This window comes from Neolamprologus brichardi, chromosome 15 (genome assembly GCF_056152115.1).
Source record: "Neolamprologus brichardi isolate AB-2024 chromosome 15, ASM5615211v1, whole genome shotgun sequence".
Taxonomy (NCBI): domain Eukaryota; kingdom Metazoa; phylum Chordata; class Actinopteri; order Cichliformes; family Cichlidae; genus Neolamprologus; species Neolamprologus brichardi.
The window spans coordinates 12,302,668-12,322,832 of NC_142118.1; the positions used below are offsets into that span (position 1 = coordinate 12,302,668).

The following is a 20,165-nucleotide window of genomic DNA, read 5'->3' on the forward strand; positions in this document are numbered from 1 at the left end:
GTGCTAGATATTTGTCAAGGTAATGTCATGTAAAAGTGAAATATCTAAAATGAATTTCTAGTGAGACACTGTTTTTCTAAGATGTTTTAGGTCTGAGTACTGTGACCTTTTTTTGTCTGAATTCAGAGGTAGGGAATTAGAGGTCATCCAGGCCTTTATGCCAGTATGATATGCCCGCAGTTTAACAAATTGATAAATACAAGGTAACTGAGATAAAATATTTTGTGACTGAAAGATAGAATTGTTTTTACACCGCCACTGTGTGTGTGTGTGGATTTCAAATCAAACAATCAAAATGTGATTGAAGTGCAGATTTTTAGCTTTAAATTCCAAAAACAGTTAATGCAAAGTTAATTACAACTATTTTTTTATACATAGTACTCTTTTTAGAGGCTCAAAATTAATTAGACAAAATAACGTGATGAACGCTGACCGATCAAGTTTTGCAGCATTTGCCTGAATCTGAACAGAGAGTATGGCCCATCACACTTCGCGATTAATCCTCCTACTTCTATTAGCATTTATGTCATCACAAGTGACTCAGTTCTACAGAGAACCATTTATGTCAATGCCAAAATACTTTTCTCATTGTCTCATTATTTTCATTCAAGTTCATCTTAGTTTACCCAAATATTTGTTTTCAAAACTACGCAAGCTCTCTTTGGTTGAGGTGTACAGAAGCAAAACTACAAAAAAAATGTATCTCTCAATCAAATGAAGAAAGAAGAAGATGACATTTACCAGTGTCATGCACTTAACCATGTGTTACAACCAAGGTATGCAGAAGAGCGTCTCTAGACCTACAACGTGTCCAACCTTGAAGCAGCTAAGACCACATCAAGTGCCATTCCTGTCTGCTCAGAACAGAAAACGGAAGCTATAATTCGCATGTGTTGACCAAGACTGGACAATAGAAGATTAGAAAAATGTTTCCTGGTCTGATGAGTCTTAATTCTTATTGCAAGATTTCAATGGTAGGTTCAGAATTTCGTGTAAACAACATGAAAGCACGGATCCATCCTGACTTGTATCAACGGTTCCAGCTGGTGGTAAAGGTGTGCGGGATATTATCTTCAGCCTTTTAGTACCAAATGAGCATTGTTTGAAAACCTGAGCATTATTGTTCACCATGTCCATGTCTTTTTTATGACCACAGTGTAACCACTGCTTCTAATAAGATAATGCACCATGTCACATACCTCAAATTCTCTCACACTGGTTTGTTGAACATGGCAGTGATTTTGCTGTATTCAAAGAAAACCTTTGTGATGTGGTGGAAGAGGAGATTTGCACCATGGATTTAAAGCAACTGTGTTTCTCTGTGTCTGAGAAATGTTACCAACACCTTGTTTAATCTAGCCCATAATGCACTTCTGTAGGGGAAGGGGGGTGTACCTAATAGAAGAGTGTAATATATTAGTAAGTATACATAGATTGAAGAAAAAAAGTTCTGATTTTTTGCAGTAACTGACTAGCTGTGGTATATATTGGGGATAAAAACTGGCAAGTTGTATCTTCTCTGAAAAGCCAAACCTGCCTTATTCACTCCAACCATGGTCACCACAACTTCTCTGTGATGATATATGAACAATCCTGTCATTACCTTTTCAGTGAGCTCACTGCCTTTGTTTTCGGCTGCTCTGGTGCCACTGTGATGTTGGCTGCTGTCATCTTTTGAGTTTAGAATGTCTTGATTCAAGTAGATACTATTACTGTAGCTCTTGAGGCTGTGCTGCAGCTGGGCCAGCTGCTGGAGAACCCGTCTCTGTTGGGCATCCCTCCTCAGGAAGCCACCCTGAACGAGGCTATCAAAGTGCACAAGAGTTTCACTGGAACCACACGTGTCTGCTGCTGGAGGATCCGAGGAGCAGGACGATGCAGATGAACAGCATGCCCTCCAACTACTGTAACCTTGAAGCATTACACCAGAACACGTCAGTGTTACATGCAAACATAAAATATGCCTGGATATAGTATAATCTAGATGTTATAATATGAGTCCAGTAAAGCTGTATTAAAACATGTCGTAGCAATAAATGTGTAGTTGTAGCACACGGAATCTAGATAGAGGAAATACAGTCTGAAACATTTCCCGGACGGGTTAGTCTCTGCACGTTGGCGCAGAGTCGCCTACCTTTTCCAGAGAAACTGCTCGACAAACGACAAATCTGACGTGAAATCAAAGGAGAGTCTTTGAGGAAAAACTTCAATGAGCGACTGACAGCGGCAGCAGCCGTGTAAGTCGCCATGATGTTTCAAAACGCTAAAACTTTATTGAGATTCTTTCACACAAGCATTTCGCAATAGCACGACGAAGGGGCGTTTAGAATATTTCAAATTTAAATAAATGTCACGAATGTATCTCAACTCTATAGTATCGATACACATAAACCTATAAGATTTTGCATCAAAGGAACAATATAATTATACATTTTTATAAAATGTATAGTTTGTATTCTGTATTTTGTCGATTTTCTTTCTCCGTTTTTGACTATAAAGTGGTATGGATTGCTAATTATTATGACTAACCCTGTGAACTAGGGCTTTTAAGGAGAATAATATAATACTGACCATTAAATTTCTATATTTCGATCGCTTGGGGTGTGACAGTAACAAGTTTACGTTCTAGCAGTCAATTTATATTATTAGCTGTGTTTGATCTGGGTTGTAGGGTAAAATGAACACGTTTGTGTCTGTAGTGTAGTAATCGATGTGTGTAATGTGCCCGCTGGCAGGTTGTAAATAAATCGAGCAGGGGGTGACAGAGAAGCGTCAGCTGAACCTCAGCTGATCGGAAGTTCAGCTCTACGGCATTTCAAGCTGGCGAGAGTAAGTGACTGGGTGATACCGAAATTTGCTCGGTTTGCCTTCAGAATAAACTATGAAAATTTTATTTTTAGCTCTAGCAAGAACAACATTCACGTGGAGAAATGAAATAAAAAATATATCTTATCTTTAAACTCGGATAAGTCATGAAATCAGACCGTATTTTAACGTAAGTCTTCATTTTATGTACACAGCATTCACCAAAATCCTTTATTTTGAAGGCCATCAAGGTGACGTGCATATTCGTAATCTGACTAACTTCACGCAATCCCCAGGCTGCTAGAAGGAAAGGGAGACATGGCTGAAACCATAGCTGATACAAGAAGGCTTTACACCAAGCCTCAGAACTTAAATGACGCCTATGGACCTCCGAGTAACTTTCTAGAGATTGATGTAAGCAACCCTGAGACGGTCGGGGTGGGCAGAGGCAGATACACCACGTACGAAGTCAGACTGAAGGTGAGCCTACCGTAACAAGTGCAAATGGCGCTAGCTTTTAAGCTACACACCTAAGCACGCAAACATATCTTTTCTGCTGTCACAGAAAGTTGTAATTTTTCTGACATCGCGATTTTTGCCGCCACTAAGACATTCAAAGGGTCGATGTTTAAAAGTGTGGGCTATTAAGAAGTATCAAATTGTCCGTTGCTAAAGGAATTAGTCGACGCTTGCTAGGAAGCTAGCAGCCTTTATCTGACTGCACGGTTACCTGACGTTACACTGTCTGCTCAACGTTGTTGGTGTACATAAAGCTGTTTGACTGCATGTTAATTAAAACATATTTAAAAGTGTTTGATAACGTGTGTCTGTTGACGGCGACATTGCTCCGGGAAAGAAGGGGTGTGCGCGCGTGTGTGTGTGTTTACATTAGCCTCAAGTGTTTTTCCACAGCGCAGCTGAAACATGTCTACAAATAAACTGCAGTTATATAACCTCGGTTTAAGCGAAACACGTAACCTTCTCAAAGACTTAACGTCTTTCTGAACAGTTGATCTCCAGCCACACCCCATTGTCTGAGTGCAAACCACAGATAACAGCATTGGTCACACTTAATGACAAACCTGAGGTGAGGACTGGCCTGTATGACTAAATGGTGCACTGGGACATAATGCGAACATTTTGGTTGATATAGTATTTTACTTTGTAGCTTTTCTGACGTGACAAATCACCAGAAGCCACCCAGTACTATAGGCTAAAGGAGAACATACTTTTGAGTCAGCTTCTCTGGAGCTATAAAGACAGGATGCAGGATGCTGCCTGATCCTGTCCAGTTTCACCCACCCCCTTACAACACACTTCCTTCCTCCAACTTGTAGAGGAGAACAAAAGGTGGTTTTTTTTTTTTTCGTATAAAGAATTCTTTTTGTTACTTTACTATCTTATTTGGCTGTCAGTGTACATTTTTTTAAAATTTGAAATTCTGGGATGGCAGCTAATGCTGTGTAGAAATGCAACAGTGTTGTTGAGCAATAGGTCGGGATGACAACTGTTAGAGAGTCAGCAATTGCAAAACACATCCTGTGTATCTTTCTGTCACTGCAACTTTGTGGTCAGAGTAAAAATCAGCCTGGAATAGCTGAGGTCAGCTGATACATTTCTTTCAGTGCTGATACAAATCACTAGTAACCAAAATCAAACTATTAAAATAACAAATCATAGTCAACATTAACTCCAACACTAACCTTTGTTAGGCTTTTTGTGTCTTAAAACTGTTGCAATGTAACAACAACAAAAGAACAAATGTATCTTTTTAAGATCTGTTCTCAAAGATGAAGTGTATTTTTTTCTGGGAACTTGTAATTATAGAAATAAATCACTGTAATTGTGATATTTGGCAAAATGGTTAGTTCGGTTAAGTATTTGGAAAATCACACATTTTTTTTTTTTTTGCCTCTTTACACAACTGCTGTGGATTTTAACTAAACTCTCCAGATGTGATAGAACTGCAATGATGCGCCCGCATCCTCATGACTTGGTGACAGCTTTAATTCAAGAAGCCTTGAACCAATTTTTATACATTTTCCCATTTTTAGATGCTCAAAAATAATGTCAGTCAATAATAACTGACTGACATTTTCTTTGTCAGATGAGATCTTTTCCCTTGTTGTTTTATTGCAAATTAAGCAGATGAAAAACAAAGATGCCGATGCAAGTAAAGGAGGGCAATAGGTTGAAAACCTAAAATAAACCTAACAGAGAGGTGGAAATGATCAGACTGGCCAAATCAGCAACACCAAAAGGCCTGAAAGACTACAGAATACAACTAAAATAGGGGGTTTCCATGGTTAAGGAAAGCAGCTTCACAACATCTAACCAAGTCATGAGGCGGTCTACAGTCAAGAGATACCTTCATAAATGTAAATAACAAAGGGTTTACAACAAGGTGCAAATCACTGGTTGCACTCAAGTACAAGCAGCCCTGATTAGACTGTCAGAAACCATCTAGAAGAGTCTGCTTAGTTTTGAAATAATATTTGAACACATGCAAACAAGATGAACTTGTACCAGAATGATTGGTGTGCAGACTTCAATCATACTTGAAGAGAAAATAATGGAGAGGGAGAGAAGTGGATCATGATCTAAAGCATGCCATATTACCTGTCAAACATGGTGGAGACATTTTTTATGGCACTTTCATGTATGACTGTCAGTGGAATTAGTGTTTATTTATTATGTGACTGTTGAAAAGTAGCAGAATGAATTGTGAAGACTACAGGGCTATACTTTCTGCTGAGATTCACTCAAAAGATCCTGCAAAATGGATTGGACAGTACTTCATAGTGCAAATGAGTAGTGTCCCAAATCATACTGCAAAAGCAGCCCAAGTGTTTCTCAACTCAAAGAAATATTGTGAAGTTCTTTTTTTTCTTCAAGTTGGTCATCAGATCTAAAGTAAATAGAGCATGCTTTTCATTTGCTGAAGACAGAGCTAAGGTTAGAGAAATCAGTTGGACACCTTTTGGAGTAAATGTGTCAAAGCAAGTCACAGGATGAAACAGCATATTAAAAGCACTCCTTAAAATGGTTAGCTTCTATAATTACCTTTGAGCCTCTAGAAATTTATATGTATAAAATGTCTGTAAATCTCCTGAAAGTCTGCATTTCTATCGTGTCTCGATAGTTTGATTTATAGTCCACTGTGATTGTGTCCTGAGACAAGAGTTGTGTCATTTTCCAAATACTTATGGACCTAAATGTATCTGGCAATCCACCTTTGAAACATCAAACCTGCTTAAATCTGCAAATGCTTTTCTTTGATCCTGTTTATGGCACAGTACCCACAGTGTTGATAGGATAAATGTCTTACAAAATAAAAATGTAAATATAAGCTAAAGGTCGCTTGCTCTATTATTGGAGTTTTAAATCATATCATACATGGAAACGGGAGTTTACGTGGTTGTCATAAAACTATCGATTTTAAGAGTTTTTTAGAACAATGAAAAGTTTGAACGTTTTTATTTCAGTGACAACTTAGCAGTCTGCCTGTGCTGATAATCTCAGTGAAAGCTCCATGGTGAGCAAAGCAACTTGGACAACCTTGGACCGTTTGCTTCAGCTGCTGCTGCTTTTGTCAGATATTAAATGTCATGCCTACATCAGGAATTTTGTGAGAATGCTAAAATATAACTCTTATTTGACATGCAGACACAACAAGCAGGCAGTTAGATTCACGAGAAAAGAAAAAAGACACATTTTAGCTGGGTTAGCCACGAGGTAAACGTTGTATTTTTTACAGTATTTTCAAGCTTTAAGAACTCTTTTAAAGGCTTGTCAGTTTTGCCACATAAGCCAGGCAATTTTGTATAAATGTAACTATTATTGGACCTTTTGTGTTCGATTTTAAATACACAGACTGTCAGACAGTCACTATAGGCTCATCTGATTGCTCCATCTCCTCATCTCTAAATTGTCATCTTGGTTGACTGACACCCCTGTAGTTACTGGCCTGGAGTATTTAGATTGGTTACCAGCCCTCAAGTATTTAGTCGTTTTCCTTTACCTTTAAGAAACGAGTTGAGAGGAGAGAAGCTGTCTCCAGGCATTAGCGTTGAATATAAGGCTACTGTACTTGATTAGCGTGTAATAATTAGCATATGCGTGTAATCAGCATTATTGTGCACCTCATAGCCCTGTGTGACCCTGCTTTGCATAAGACCACAGAAGAAGCGGTGCATCCCTCACTTCTCAACAAACGTGGTGTCAACTTAGCTTTGCTTCTCTCCTTCTCCTTTCTTTAGCTTTCTTTGGAAGCGTTTTACTCCATCTCCAGCCATTAAAGAGTGTTTGCCACAAGGCCTAGGTCTGGAATGCGTAGTGTTTGCTTTGCCCCTTCATTGCTTTTTTTCCCCCTCTTCCCCCTCTTCATCTACCTTTCTTTTAATATTTCAGAATACTTGAAATATATCATCTCATTACTCTGTACTGTTTCCGTTCCTAACCTTTTCCCCTGTTCTCACTGCTGTCCCGCTATCCACCTCGAAATCGAGAGAGCTCTTGTGGCCGCAGTGAGAGAGTCTGCCTAATCCCCTCATTGAGAAAAGAGAAGAATTGAACCAGGCCAGGGTGGCTGGGTGGGTGTGTGTGTGGTGAGGGGGAGCTGGAGCATTTACTCCCCATCCTCACCCTCCAACTCACCCCCCCACCCATGGGAGGGCAGAAAGCCACCCCCTCACCAGATTTCACCCTGTTGCCTACTTTTCCCATTTTACTCCCAGCTGTGTGCAGTCACTTTCCTGGTTCATACCGTGTTACCATTGTTCCCCATGATAACTGAAATCATCAAGTTTGCTCCGAGACTGTTGAAATAAGAGTCATTCATTTGGCTTGTGACTCACCGGCGGTGTTGGGATGCTCACAAAGTTAGTGGCGAGACAAATTGTTTAAACATTGTTTACTGTGGCTGTGAGGCATAGTCACTTGTTGGCAGACGGGCCTGCGTTTGGCGTTTGAAATTAATGGGATCAATCTCTCACTCTATGCATCAGTTTTTTAACGAAGTGGAAGCTAAGTTCACACCGAAAGGAGGCGGATATCTCATTTTGCATGAGCAGACTCGTAATGTCGGGGGTCATGCTGAAACAATGGATATCTGTTCCAATCCAAATCCCTTCGTTTTAAGGGTAGTTTTTGAAGTGGCTTACGGTTGCTTTTTTATGCTTCTGCACATTTTTCATGTTCCTAATGGAGAGAGTTGTTTTTCATGAGTCCTATCATATCACCTTAATGGTCTTTTACTTTTTTCTGTGTAGTGTCTGGCAATACAACATAGTGTATTTGTTTGGACCCTCAGCAAACAAGGGGTTGGAGCTGGGATGGGGGTGTATTGGGGGTGTATGTGTGTGGAGTAGGAGGAATGGGTGATGGATATTATCAAAATTTTAGTTGGTTCCCATCTCATCCAGAGAGCACATTCAGGGGAGCGAACTTTGGGATCTCACTTTGTTTATGGATAGGAGTACATAAAAGGGCTCTTATAGCTGTGTCTCTCACTCTCACTCAGTCTTCTACCCCTCCTCTTCTCTTCTCCCATAGCTTCTCCCTCTCTCTTTCTTTCTCTTTTCCATTTGGGCACCAGGGTGAGGGCGGGGGCCTTTGGTCATTAATAAAATGGGGAGAGATGGTGTGTGTGTGGGTGTGTGTGGATTGTGGGGGGAGGAGGGGAGGCTTGTCAGGCACAGTCAAGTGTAATCCAAAGTCTACAGCATCCTCTTCGACAACTATTTTAATGGAAATGGGGAACATATTGTATCAAGGCTACCATATCCTACTTGAAATGACAGTATCAAAAGTGGGAGTTGATACTATGGCAACAAAGCAGCTTTTTGCCAGCTAGGCGAGTCGGAGAGAGGGTAGGCTGTCAGGCCGCAGAGGCCGGCAAGCGAGGGAACGAGTGAGAGAGTACATGGAGAGGCGAGAGCAAAAGACCCATAGCCCCAACTCTTTTGTTCGGGGTCTTTTTTTCCCATTTTGGAATATGATGCAATGAGATGGTATTATGTTGCCATTTTTAATGCTATTATTCTGAAAGGGGACTATATGGGAGGGGTGAGAAGGGGGCATGGGGGAGGTTTAGGATGTGCACTCTCAAACTTGACTTAATCCATCCTGCTAAAAGCTAATGCATGGTGGCCTTGAACTATTCTCTCAGGAGATGAGTGATCTTTGTCCCCTCTCTCCCTCTCTCTGTGTCTCGCGGTTTTTAAGGGTTCTGCCTCTTTTCAACCCATTTTCAATGAGCCTAAGGTATTGTGTCCCACACATTATGAATCACATGCTCTTCCTATGGAGCGTAGATTGCACCTTGAACACTCATAATTGAAAGTGAAGCAAGCAGATCCACTTTGAAGGAGGTACATGTAGCTTTATGCTCCTATTTTAATGATGTCTAAAAATCTATTTTTCCACCTTTGCTTTTAATGTGGCCATTAATTTCTCATTTCTGTATTTTTCTACCTTTGCAAATGTCATATTTGTGCCTTTTGCTTGCTGTTTTCTCTGGCTTTCCTCTTTTATCTGTCTTTTACAAAGTGAGGAAAGCATCTTTTTTCTTCTTCTTTTTTTTGTCCCTTTTAAAAAATAAAAAAATAAATAAAAAAATCAGTTAATAAAATCCTAAGACCTGACTGGGTGTGGGCTGGTCCCCTGTTCTGATCACTGTGAGGGGTTAGTAAGTTGATACACCCTGGTCCTAACCTCTAACCAGCCGTGAAAAGAACAGAGGCCGGGGAAACCTGATCTTTGACTTGTAGAGCTCTCACGCACCGCCTCTTTCTATGTGTTCGTGTTAGAGAGAGAAAGCATGAGTGAGACCTCTCATTTTTCAGTTCTGTCGTTTTCGTTCCTCCCCTTGTCCTGAAAGGCCAATCTCTTAATCACAGGGTTATGGTGGGTGAGGGAACTGAAAGGCCAGGTGACTTTCTTTCCTTACACTCTCACTGCTTGCTTCATTGTCTTGAGATAAGTGGTCCGGGTTCTAGTGTGCATACAAGCAGGCTCGAATGCTTTGGACTATTATATTTACATTGTTAAATGTGTGACTGGTCAAATCCTGTGCCTAACACCTGTGCCTGCATACCTCCTCTGTCAATGTGTGCTCGCACATGGATAAGTGTTTTCTGTGTTCACGTGATGGGATTAGAGTCACGGCGGTGGCAGATTACCTGTAACTGTGATCTGTTGTGGTGGGGATTAACTTTGTGGCGCTCCGTGCTGTGAGGTAACATGACGCAGCAGGGACGGACCACGGTGAGAGGAGAGCGGAGTTAATGCCAGAGCACTGGGGCGATAAAGCTAAGATAATCCACTTCTCCTGTGACCTGAGAACGAGGAGGAGTGAGGGGTTCATTGACAGCTTCACCTGGAAAGAACTTGAAATAATTGAAAAAGGAAGTTTTTTGGTGGGATGTTTATTCACACAAAAAAAAAACAGTTGAAAGAGGGAGTGGCAGATATTGTGCCCAGTGTAAGGAAATACTCCTACAGTTAATACAGTGTCACCTGAACCAGGTTATTTCACTTGGTTTTATGTTTTAAATGTAATAAATGTAATCTTACGAATTTCCTTTTTTATGTATAGTCCAGGCTCTGAATATTACATCAGTTAATATTTATTGAGTATTTGTGATTTGGCGTATTCGTCCTAAGGGGAGAAAAAGGGGGCTAAACTCTGTTTTCAAATCAGCTTGTTTATAACCCCAATTCCCAAAAAAATATTGCGATCCTTTGTGATTTGTGAGTAAGACAAAGTGGAAAACTGTTCTGTGGTCAGACACATTGAATTCATCATTGATTCAAACTCTTTTTGGAAAGCATGAACGCTGCATCCTCTCAACTAAAGAGGAGTGTGACCATCTGACTTATTATCAGCACTCAGTTCAAAAGCCTGTATGCATGTGGTATGGGGGTGTGTTAGTGGAATTGGCAGCTTGAACATCTGAAAGGCCAGCATCAATGATAAAAGGTATATACAGGTTTTAGATCAACAAATTCTCCCATATAGATAAGGTCTTTTTATGGAATTCCTTGCACATTTTGGCCAAGACACTGCTAAACGGCATAGCATAGCTATTACAATAAATCAGTTTCACAAAAACAACAACAACATCTTTTGAATCTAGGGCTATGCTTAATCCATGCCTGGGAAACTGCTCCAGTGTCCTAACTGCTGTTTTTCAAGTAATTGAATGCTTGGCAGTTTCAGGGTTAGTGCATTCACAATGTAAATAGCTTGCATGTGGTGCAGAATGGACTAAGGAGTTGGACCTACAGTTGTGTTTTTTTTTTTCAGTCTTTACTTAATGTCCATGTAAGCCTTGTATAGTTGACCTGAAATAACCGAGGAGTGACCTTTAAAGTACTATAAGTCTCTGTGTCACAAACAATATCTGCTATTTTCATATATGTGCTTTGTTGTCTATCAATTCACATATTTCTGCCTGTCTCATCTGCCATGTAAATTAAACATTGAAAAATAAATCTTTCTGCAGTTACATCATTAAATACCAATGCCTCAACTCCATTCAGTAAGCTTCTACGTTCACTACTTGGGAATACTTGTGTCAGTGTTAAGGGATCAGTTATTCCTGCAATTTCAGTTAGAAATTCCAGTTAGATTAAAACACAAAAATGTCTGCAGAGTCATGAAAACCTGTTAGAAAAAAGGCAGAGCAAACAGCTAGAAAATGGTTAAGCTAAATGTAAATGGACAGGTACTTGTATAGCACCTTTCTCTTCAGTTTGAGCACTCATAGAGCTTTTTACTACAACTCTCATTCACTCAATCCCATACATTCATGCAGCACTTTTATCTATGCCTAAGCACTTTTATCTAACGTTTATATACACTCAAACTCCGATGGATGCAAAAAACGTTGGCAATTATCAGTATCAGGGTTTAGTATCTTGACTGAAGATACTTCTACAGATGGACTGGAGTAGCTGGAGATTGATCCACCAACCTTTCACTTGGTAGACAACCTATTCTACCTGCTCTTCCACAGCCACCTCAGAAGCTTTTATTATATGTTGGCATACAGGGCTTTCTTATTTACTGCAGTTTATTAGTGTTGTTGCATCCTGTCTGTGAAACGTTAATAATTCTTTGCAGATTTCTGACATAGAGAGGTCAATCGCTGGATCTTATAATATGTGTTATTATGCTCACAAGTTAATGTATACAAACCTTTTAGTTGTACACAGGTGATTTGTGCCCTCTAGTGTGTATCAGTTGCGGTTTTGAGGTGGTCCATTTGACCGTTATGAAGTCACGTGAGATTGAAAAGGAAACGGTCAGCTGAGAATATCTTATAAGATAAACAATCAGTAGATGGCCAGCTTTACTGTAATACTGAAATGGTTGGTAAGAAAGCAAAAAAATTTGTTGTGTTTAGCTGAACTCATAAATAAGTCAGGAAAACTCAATGGACCAAAAGCACTGACTTTTTAAGTGAGATCACCTGTAATAGTATTCAAATCCCACATTTGGAAGACGGTGGGGTATATTGATGAAGGGGTCATGTGAAAGATCAGTGTGTCTACACGAGTCCAGAGTTTAACCCAATCATCAGCTCAAGAAAACATATTCTGTGCGATTGAGTAAATTGCCCAGGTAGCATTTATTTTACAGTTAAACATCAAATCAATCGTGGTTGACGAGCGACTCTCTTCATCATTGCTAAGGATGTGACAGATGAGTTTGTTCTTTCCCACTCAACTCGGGTGGGATCCATAATTTTGAAGGTTGAGGATAGGACAGAGCAAAGACTGAAGAAAACAAATGCCCATATTTTTCCCATTCAAACACCACAAGAGGAGTCTCAAGGGCAGAAAATGTGACTTAGTTTTGCAGATCAAGGGAAATAAAAAGGAAAAAGACTGAAAAGGGGAGACCATGAGAGAGAGAAAAGACCTCTCCTGGTCTTCCTCCTCTTCAATTAGTCTTGCACAGAGCAGGCAAAGCTTCCAACCTCTCTAGTTTCTCTTCTCCTTCTTTATGACCACGTACACCCACCTCCTTTCTCTTTTGTTCAGCCATTTACTCAGCCTTCTAGTTAACTCTCCATCCCCTTTACCGCACACAGTCACAGTCGTCTGCTCATCGATCAGTCTGCTGCTCGCGCTGTATTCATGCTGCACCTACTTACTCAATTGCTTTGCTCTTGTGATTCCTTCTTCCATGAATTCTGACCCTCTGTGAATGTAGCCTGCCAATGAAATGCTCATTCACTCCCTCCTTGTTTGTACATTGTCATGGGATGGCCATGTGCTGTCAGGAATAGTGAAGAGCTTTGGCATTGTGCCGTAATGTGCTGTTTGCTTCAATGTTCTCTGTCAATGTCGAAACATCTCCTCTTTTTAAAATGAAATTCACTCTCAAGTGCTTGTCAACAGCAACTTGGAATTATGCACACATCTGTGTGAACGCACAAAAAAATGGCAAAGCATTCTGAGTGGGACAGACCTTGGTTAGCAAAATGTGGAATTTCTTTTCGCCTTGAGGCCAATTTCAATTTTCTGTTCAGTTTGGTTCGATTTGAAGGAGTCTTTGTTTTTTTCCCCCCTCCTTTTTCCCTATTACTAAGTCAGAGTAGATAAGATAAAGCTATGCCCAAAACCAAGTCAATAAAACCTTCTTCTCTAGCTCTTTCAAGTTAGCTCAAGCTCTCCCTGAAAGCTTTTTAGTGATAATTTTCTGATATTCATATGATTGCCACAGAAAGTACAAACCTTTGTTTTGTTTTTAGTTATCACATTTTCTTAAAACATGTTTCCAATAAATGTCTTAGTGAGTTTGTTTGTTAACTCTTGGGGAACACTTAGGGCTGTTCGATATAACGATATATATCGGTTGACGATATAAAAACGTCTATCGTTTCATTTTACGCTATCGTTTGTTTCGTGGTGTCGCAAAAGAAACTGTTTACGGCAATATTTTTTCATCGTTATGATGGTCACTGTAGTGGCTATATCAATTTCTTAAAGTTCTCTCTTTCTCTTATATTTAATATAACCACACTACAGACGGACAACCGCCTGTTTTTATGCGTTGTGGTTAGCAACAATGACGGTAACACCATTTACAGAAAATGTTACATTTTTGTGATTTATATCGTTATCGGGACGATAGATGTCTTATATCGGGATATGAGATATTGGTCATATCGCACAGCCCTAGGAACACTTCCAACAGTACAGAGATACTGCTTTGCAGTTTGGTGGTTGTATCAAATAAAAGTACCCAGCACGCTTGAAATAACAGAATTGGCCTAATACCGCAAATGAAAACAGAACTACAACTAGTGATTATTTTATTATCAATCAATCAATCCGTCTGTTTTTTTTCTCCTCAGTTGATTTAATATTTACCTGGTTTTGGTGGCGTTTACAATTGCGTGTGTAAACATCGCACATATAGAAAAGTTTTGAATGAATTTGTAGGCATGTAGAGTGAGGTCATGTTCACAAATCAATAAAATGTGGCTTACATCCACCAAGGGCTTTGTGGTTAACTTAATGTTTTATTCATAAAAAACTAACTAAAACTTTGAAAGTGTGGTTGTTACAAATACACCGTATATTATCAACATATAACAAGTATTGTATGAAGATTTAAAATATGTCACATTTAACCCCTGACCTCTCTCCTCAAGGTCAGTAGTGAGTGAGCGGAAGGTCAAAGTGATAATAATGGTATACAGAGCTGTATAGATCAGGTATTTGGAGTATCCAATGCCAGCTTTTTATTATAACTTTATGTACATTAAAGTGACAGGTTAGAACGGTTTAAATAACAATTTTAATACATGTATAATGTACCTGAATAAGAATTATTTTTTTAGAAAGCAAATTACACTTCAGATTTCTTTGTTTCTGGATCTGGAGGCTTTGTCTAAGCAGGGAAACCTATTGTTTAGGAGACCACTTCAATGAGTTCTTGCACCTTCCTTCAGCGCTGGTATAAATGGTATGGAGCTGTGGCGATGACTCTGTTTGCATGAAAACCCATCGATACAGTGAGTGAGTAAATCTGCGATAGACTGGTGACTTGTCCAGGGTGTATCCTCCTCACCCGGTGTCAGCTTGGATGCAGTTCCCATGGCACTGAAGTGGATGAGAGAGTAAGAAAATGGATGGATATGAAATGTCAGACAGTAGTACTCAGCTTTGAGTGCTCAGTCAAAAAGCACTATATAAGAATGAGTCTATTTAACATTTGCTTGCTTAGTTTGAGCAACAGTCAGAAGTAAAAATCAATCCCATAGTTGCTGATCAGTTTTCTTTTTATTTTCCATTCATTTGAGCTTTAAAATAAAGATTTACTTTATCACATTGTGGTGATAAATCCATAACTTTATTTAAATAAAACGGGCATCATTTTCATTATCCTCACCATCAACCTGTAGGAACAACAAAGTGTCTTAGTAAGCCACTTTGAGATCTGGTAACTGGTTACAGATTAGGATTTTCTTCGTTGTTGTCCTTTAGTGCCGACTCGTGTCCTACAGACAGGTTCATAATCACTTTTATTCGTCAGGATAAAAGTGTGAACTCAGCTTTCTGAGCTTTACTTTGAACCACTCTGACCTACCTGAAATTGTCTTAGTGTATATCAAGCTACTTCTTGAAAAACTGTGATTTCATTTGAATAACTGCAGCCAGAGTTTAAGGACAATTTCTTTGTAAATCACAACAGCTCTTAAAATTGACACCTGTAACAGTCTGCTGCTTGTGTTTGTCCACAGACCAACCTACCCATCTTCAAGCTGAAGGAGTCTTGTGTACGGAGGCGGTACAGCGACTTTGAGTGGCTCAGAGCGGAGCTGGAGAGGGAGAGCAAGGTGAGCCATTGAAGTGAACTCCACACAAAGGCTGCTCGAGTACTTAGCTTATCAAATCAGCATATAACATTGACCACATCTGCAGTGTTTTGCTATGAAAGAGAAAGGAGTTTTGTGCATCTTTGGGTTGTTAAAGAACATTTTTTTCCCTGTCTAGGTTCAGCCCATAAACAGTTTCAGAAATGACACACAAAAAGCATTGACAAAACCCATATTTAAATAGTTTGAGTTGTTCAAATTTCTCATAATTTATTGTAACAATGAAAAACTTTCAATTTTGCGCTTTCTTTCTTTCTTTCTTTTTCTTTCTAATGGGAAATCTGTTCTCTCAGGTGGTTGTACCACCTCTCCCGGGGAAAGCTCTTTTCCGGCAGCTTCCTTTCCGAGGGGATGATGGCATATTTGATGACTCTTTCATCGAGGAGCGGAGACAGGGTCTGGAGCAGTTTCTCAACAAGTAAGCCTGTCCACGTCTCAGTCTTTATCCATTCTCCCACAATGCGGCCATGAGGTTAAAACAATTTCTTCTTAACAATTTCTTCTTTGCAGCTGCAGTCGTTTTCCGCTTCTGCCGTTGCTAGTTTAAAAATTTTTTTTTTTATTTAACTCTGACGAACAATGAAGCACGTTGTGCAATAACTAGATTCAACTTTTTCACTTCTCTTCATATTGTTAACAAACTGAACCCTCGGAGACGGGCAGGTCTTTTTCCTCACTATCCTCCTTAATTCTCCTTTATAATTACCTCGCAAAGGACAAGAACAACCAAAGAGGACTCAAGTGCGCACCCCCACAACATAATTTTTCCCACATTTGTTTTGTTGTTGATGCGTAATTTATGTTAATTGCAGCTCAAATTACAGCGCGTGGTTCCACGGGATGGTGTGTGCACCTCTGCTTATTTTTGATCCAGCATGTCCTCGTTTTCAGCTGCGGAACAATAAAAGTTACAGTGTGATTGTAATTATTTGCTTTGATTGCAGACTTGGCCATTATCTTTGTTTCATGTGCAAATGCTTCAATGTTTCCTGTTGGAATATTAAGTGTGCAAAGACAGTTGAGGAAAATTAAAATCCATAAATGTTTTTTTCTTCTTCATTTATTTATTTATTTATTTATTTTTAAAGGAGACAAGAATGTGTTGGTAATTAAGATTCCTCCCTCCCTGTGCTTTCTGTGAATGAAACACTGCTGTTAATCATATTATTGTTCAGACTTAACACCGGCTGATGTGGCTGGCAGCATTGTTAAATCTGTGATTGAGAGCATTGTGAAGAGGAAATCTTTTGGAATGCTAAACATGATTATCCCTGCAAAATGAGTGAGGAGGAGGAGAAGAGCGAACAATCTTTTTTTTTTTAATTTTTTTTTTTTATGATAGGCTAGTCAAACATAATGCTGGCTTCAGGTAAGAGGAAATGGCTTAAAGATTGTAAAGATGCTCCTGCTGCGCCTTGCGTCCATATCAACATTTCCAAACCTATTAAACAGTATTTGTTGGTAGCTAGCCTGATGTTTCCGGTGACTGCCCTGGTATTTGACCTCTGGCTCAGTCCTTTTGCTGCTTAATTTGTATGAAATATTTCCTATCAGAGGTTAAGACGCATGCATACAGTGCGTGTAGTCTTATCATGTTGATGTGTTCTGAGCAGTTTGTCGTTTACAAAAAGAGCCGTTTAAGGGTCTCAGGTGCACTGGCTCATTCTCGTTAAGCCGCTTTGCGTCATCTGAAGGGACATTGAGGGAAACTCGATGTCAGAGTGGCTTTAACAGAGCCCCAAACATCCAATATTTTCCACAAGAACTACCACTCTGACTGGGAGAGGGGTCATAAAATATTGATTCATTTAAGTCCTACCGGGATTTAAAGACGTTTGAGAACACCAAATACTCCAGAGCCTCTTATCAATCCCTCAAACTAGAATCAGAATCACTTTGTGAAATAGTGGAAGGAGATAGGCAGTCTGCTATTTTTCCTGTTTGCCTTGGTGTGACTTAATTCTAGGTTATACATCTTTGCTCATTTCTGAGTCGAAAGGGAGAAAACGGATTACTACTCCCAAGTGAACAATTTTTGTGACTGTCAATGTGTTTGTAAATGTGTGATAAAGTTGTTGTAAATTTACAGTTAAATGGCAAATTCAAATAAGAACAGTATCTTTTAACCATTAAACTACCGATATGTTAACTAGATCAGTTCAGATCAGCTCTTTATTCTCCATTAGTATAAATTACTTTAGCGTAATTATTTTTCAGAGTAGTTTAAATTATTTGTTAGTGAATCAGTGACATTGTTGACTGATATCTATCCCAAATCTAAACTGCGCACTAAATTTAAACAGATTTGACTTTGAATGCTCTCATATAATATAATATAGTATATTTTAGAGACTGTAGGGAGATGACAAGTAAAAGGGTTCAAACAAAGGTGGGAAATTCTTTGCCTTTCACACACACAAAAAATAAGAGTGTTATAACTGTTTATAAATGGTGACCAAGTAACTTCAGGAATGCCTAATTGAAGTTGTGCACTTATTGTAGTGTTTGAAGTTCATTCTGTGTCGTCGGTGGTTAAGACACTAAACAGTGAATGAGAAGCAGCTTTTAATGACAGGCGAGTACCTAGATGTGTTATTAAGCAGTGTTAGCTTGTAAAACATTTTGTAGTTTGACTGGGGTTTTTTTTATTGTTTGGATTTTTTTTTAAACTACATGTTTGTTTTGTGTCTTGATCAGATTTTGTATTGTTGTTACTGCACTTACCTATTCTTACATGTTTTACTCTGTTTTGTTGTACAACTGCTTCTTTGTGAAAGTAAATTTTACTTACCTACTCAGCTTGCTTATTAACTAAATTCAACAAAAGTTACACTTAAAAGTTTTTCCCCATATGCCACAGTGGCACTTTTGAAGGATGTGAGGGCATATATGTGTAAATATATACTTTAAAACGCAGTTATACTCAGTAAAATTCTTTTAAAAGCATTGTATCAACCCTTATGCATTTACATGTTACTAGAGTCTGATAGGATTGAAATACAGCAAAACATCTGACATGACCAGTTTATTGTGCAGGCCATAAATAACCCATTAAAAGTGGGCGAGTCACTTTTTTTTGTGCTTTTTAAAGCATGCACACAAAAGAGAGCATCCTTTAGAAATACTTGCATAAAAATGTTGAATGCTAAATAATTGTCCTTCTAGCACAATTTAAAAAAAAAAAAAAAAAAATCCCCACACTTCTCACGTCCATTTCGGGATTCATGCAAAATCTTGTTTCCTGTTTGTGCTCATCCCTGTTTAAACTCATCAAAGCTTCATGTTTGAATGTCCACTTTTGCTTTTGTTTTCCAGAGTGGCCGGTCACCCTCTAGCTCAGAATGAGCGATGCCTGCACATGTTTCTACAGGATGAGTCTGTTGACAAGAACTACACCCCATCCAAAGTCAGGCAAGCCTGAAGGAAAGAAAAAATAAATAAATAAATGGATGGCTCTGCTTGGCCTGGTCTCTCTCAGCCCTGCTCAGCCTCGCTTGGCCCAACAACCCAAAGCTCTTTTCACTGCTCCAGGTTTCTCTCAAACAAACATTTTAATGACAATATCTCCCACCCCACCCCTTCCGCCCAGAAAAATTATATAATTCACTGCCTCTTTTAGTTTAGTTATCCTGATCGGTGTTTGTTTTCACCTTCTAATCAGAGTCAAGAATGTTCGACACGTAACTGTGGTTGAAAGTAATTTATAGCAATTTCTCTTTGTCTGGAAATGCCACTAACATGGATATATTAATGTATTTATCATTTAGCTATGTCTTAAATATATTCATTTATATAGTAACATTGAATGAGTGTTCTGTATATGCAAAGCTCTCGTAATGACCCACAGCGTTTCTCGTCCAGTACGGCATGTTGCTCACCACCGACCTACCAACTAAACACAAAAAACACACATGCAACGACGGGGGTTGACTTTCGAATCACACTTAGGTGTTCTTCTCCGAAAAAGGAGGCGTGCGTATGTGTGCGTGTGTGTATATTGACCAGCACCTGCCCAATTATCACAAATGATTTTCTAGCAAGAGATTTACACAGAGGGAACTGCAGTATTTCTACTGGCTATATGCATTTTGAGATTTGTATACTGCTGTGCCATTTTTGTTTATTTTGAATATTTTCCAATAAAATAGGTGAAACGTCTCCACGTGTGAGTGCATTTGTTGTCGCTTCGGGCCGTTTGCCTGTCTCGCTACCCGCTTTGGACAGTCAGTCAGGACCAGTGCAGTCATCCTAACTTTATTGTACCTGTTTAATAAATACTGTACAACATGTATAAGGACTATAGCTGTTCAAAGACAGCCCTGAGTTTGGACTTACACTAGAGTTACTTCTATAGGTGAACCATGCTAAAGACACAAATGATGCAGTCTATGACTTGTGACAGATTAAGCTTGAATTAGTACAAGATGTATTTGGGCCAGGTCACTAAGCTTAATGAATGCAAGA

At 39.2% G+C, this 20,165-nt stretch overlaps 2 protein-coding genes across 2 annotated transcripts in view; one reads left to right on the plus strand and one right to left on the minus strand.

Moving 5' to 3' along the window:
- afg1lb (AFG1 like ATPase b) overlaps nt 1–2,249 on the minus strand; it is a 30,317-nt gene extending 28,068 nt beyond the window's left edge. The window contains exons 1-2 of the mRNA XM_006792479.2: nt 2,135–2,249; nt 1,604–1,911 (exon numbers count right to left, since the gene is read on the minus strand). Coding sequence (XP_006792542.2) covers nt 1,604–1,911; nt 2,135–2,249 — 423 coding nt within the window. The remainder of the gene's footprint in view (nt 1–1,603; nt 1,912–2,134) is intronic.
- An 827-nt stretch (nt 2,250–3,076) lies between these two features.
- On the plus strand, nt 3,077–19,859 carry snx3 (sorting nexin 3). Its single transcript, XM_006792483.3, has 4 exons — nt 3,077–3,285; nt 15,567–15,662; nt 15,995–16,119; nt 19,017–19,859. Exons 1-4 carry the CDS (start codon nt 3,124–3,126, stop codon nt 19,120–19,122), a joined length of 489 nt encoding a protein of 162 aa, XP_006792546.3. The 5' UTR covers nt 3,077–3,123; the 3' UTR covers nt 19,123–19,859.
- The last annotated feature ends 306 nt before the right edge of the window (nt 19,860–20,165 follow it).

Bases quoted from the DNA above. Each gene is read 5' to 3' on its own strand.
- snx3 (XM_006792483.3), top strand. From the start codon at position 3,124: ATGGCTGAAACCATAGCTGATACAAGAAGGCTTTACACCAAGCCTCAG. The intron at 15,663-15,994 runs GTGAGCCATTGA...CTGTTCTCTCAG, and splicing joins AGCTGGAGAGGGAGAGCAAG to GTGGTTGTACCACCTCTCCC. The intron at 16,120-19,016 runs GTAAGCCTGTCC...TTTGTTTTCCAG, and splicing joins CTGGAGCAGTTTCTCAACAA to AGTGGCCGGTCACCCTCTAG.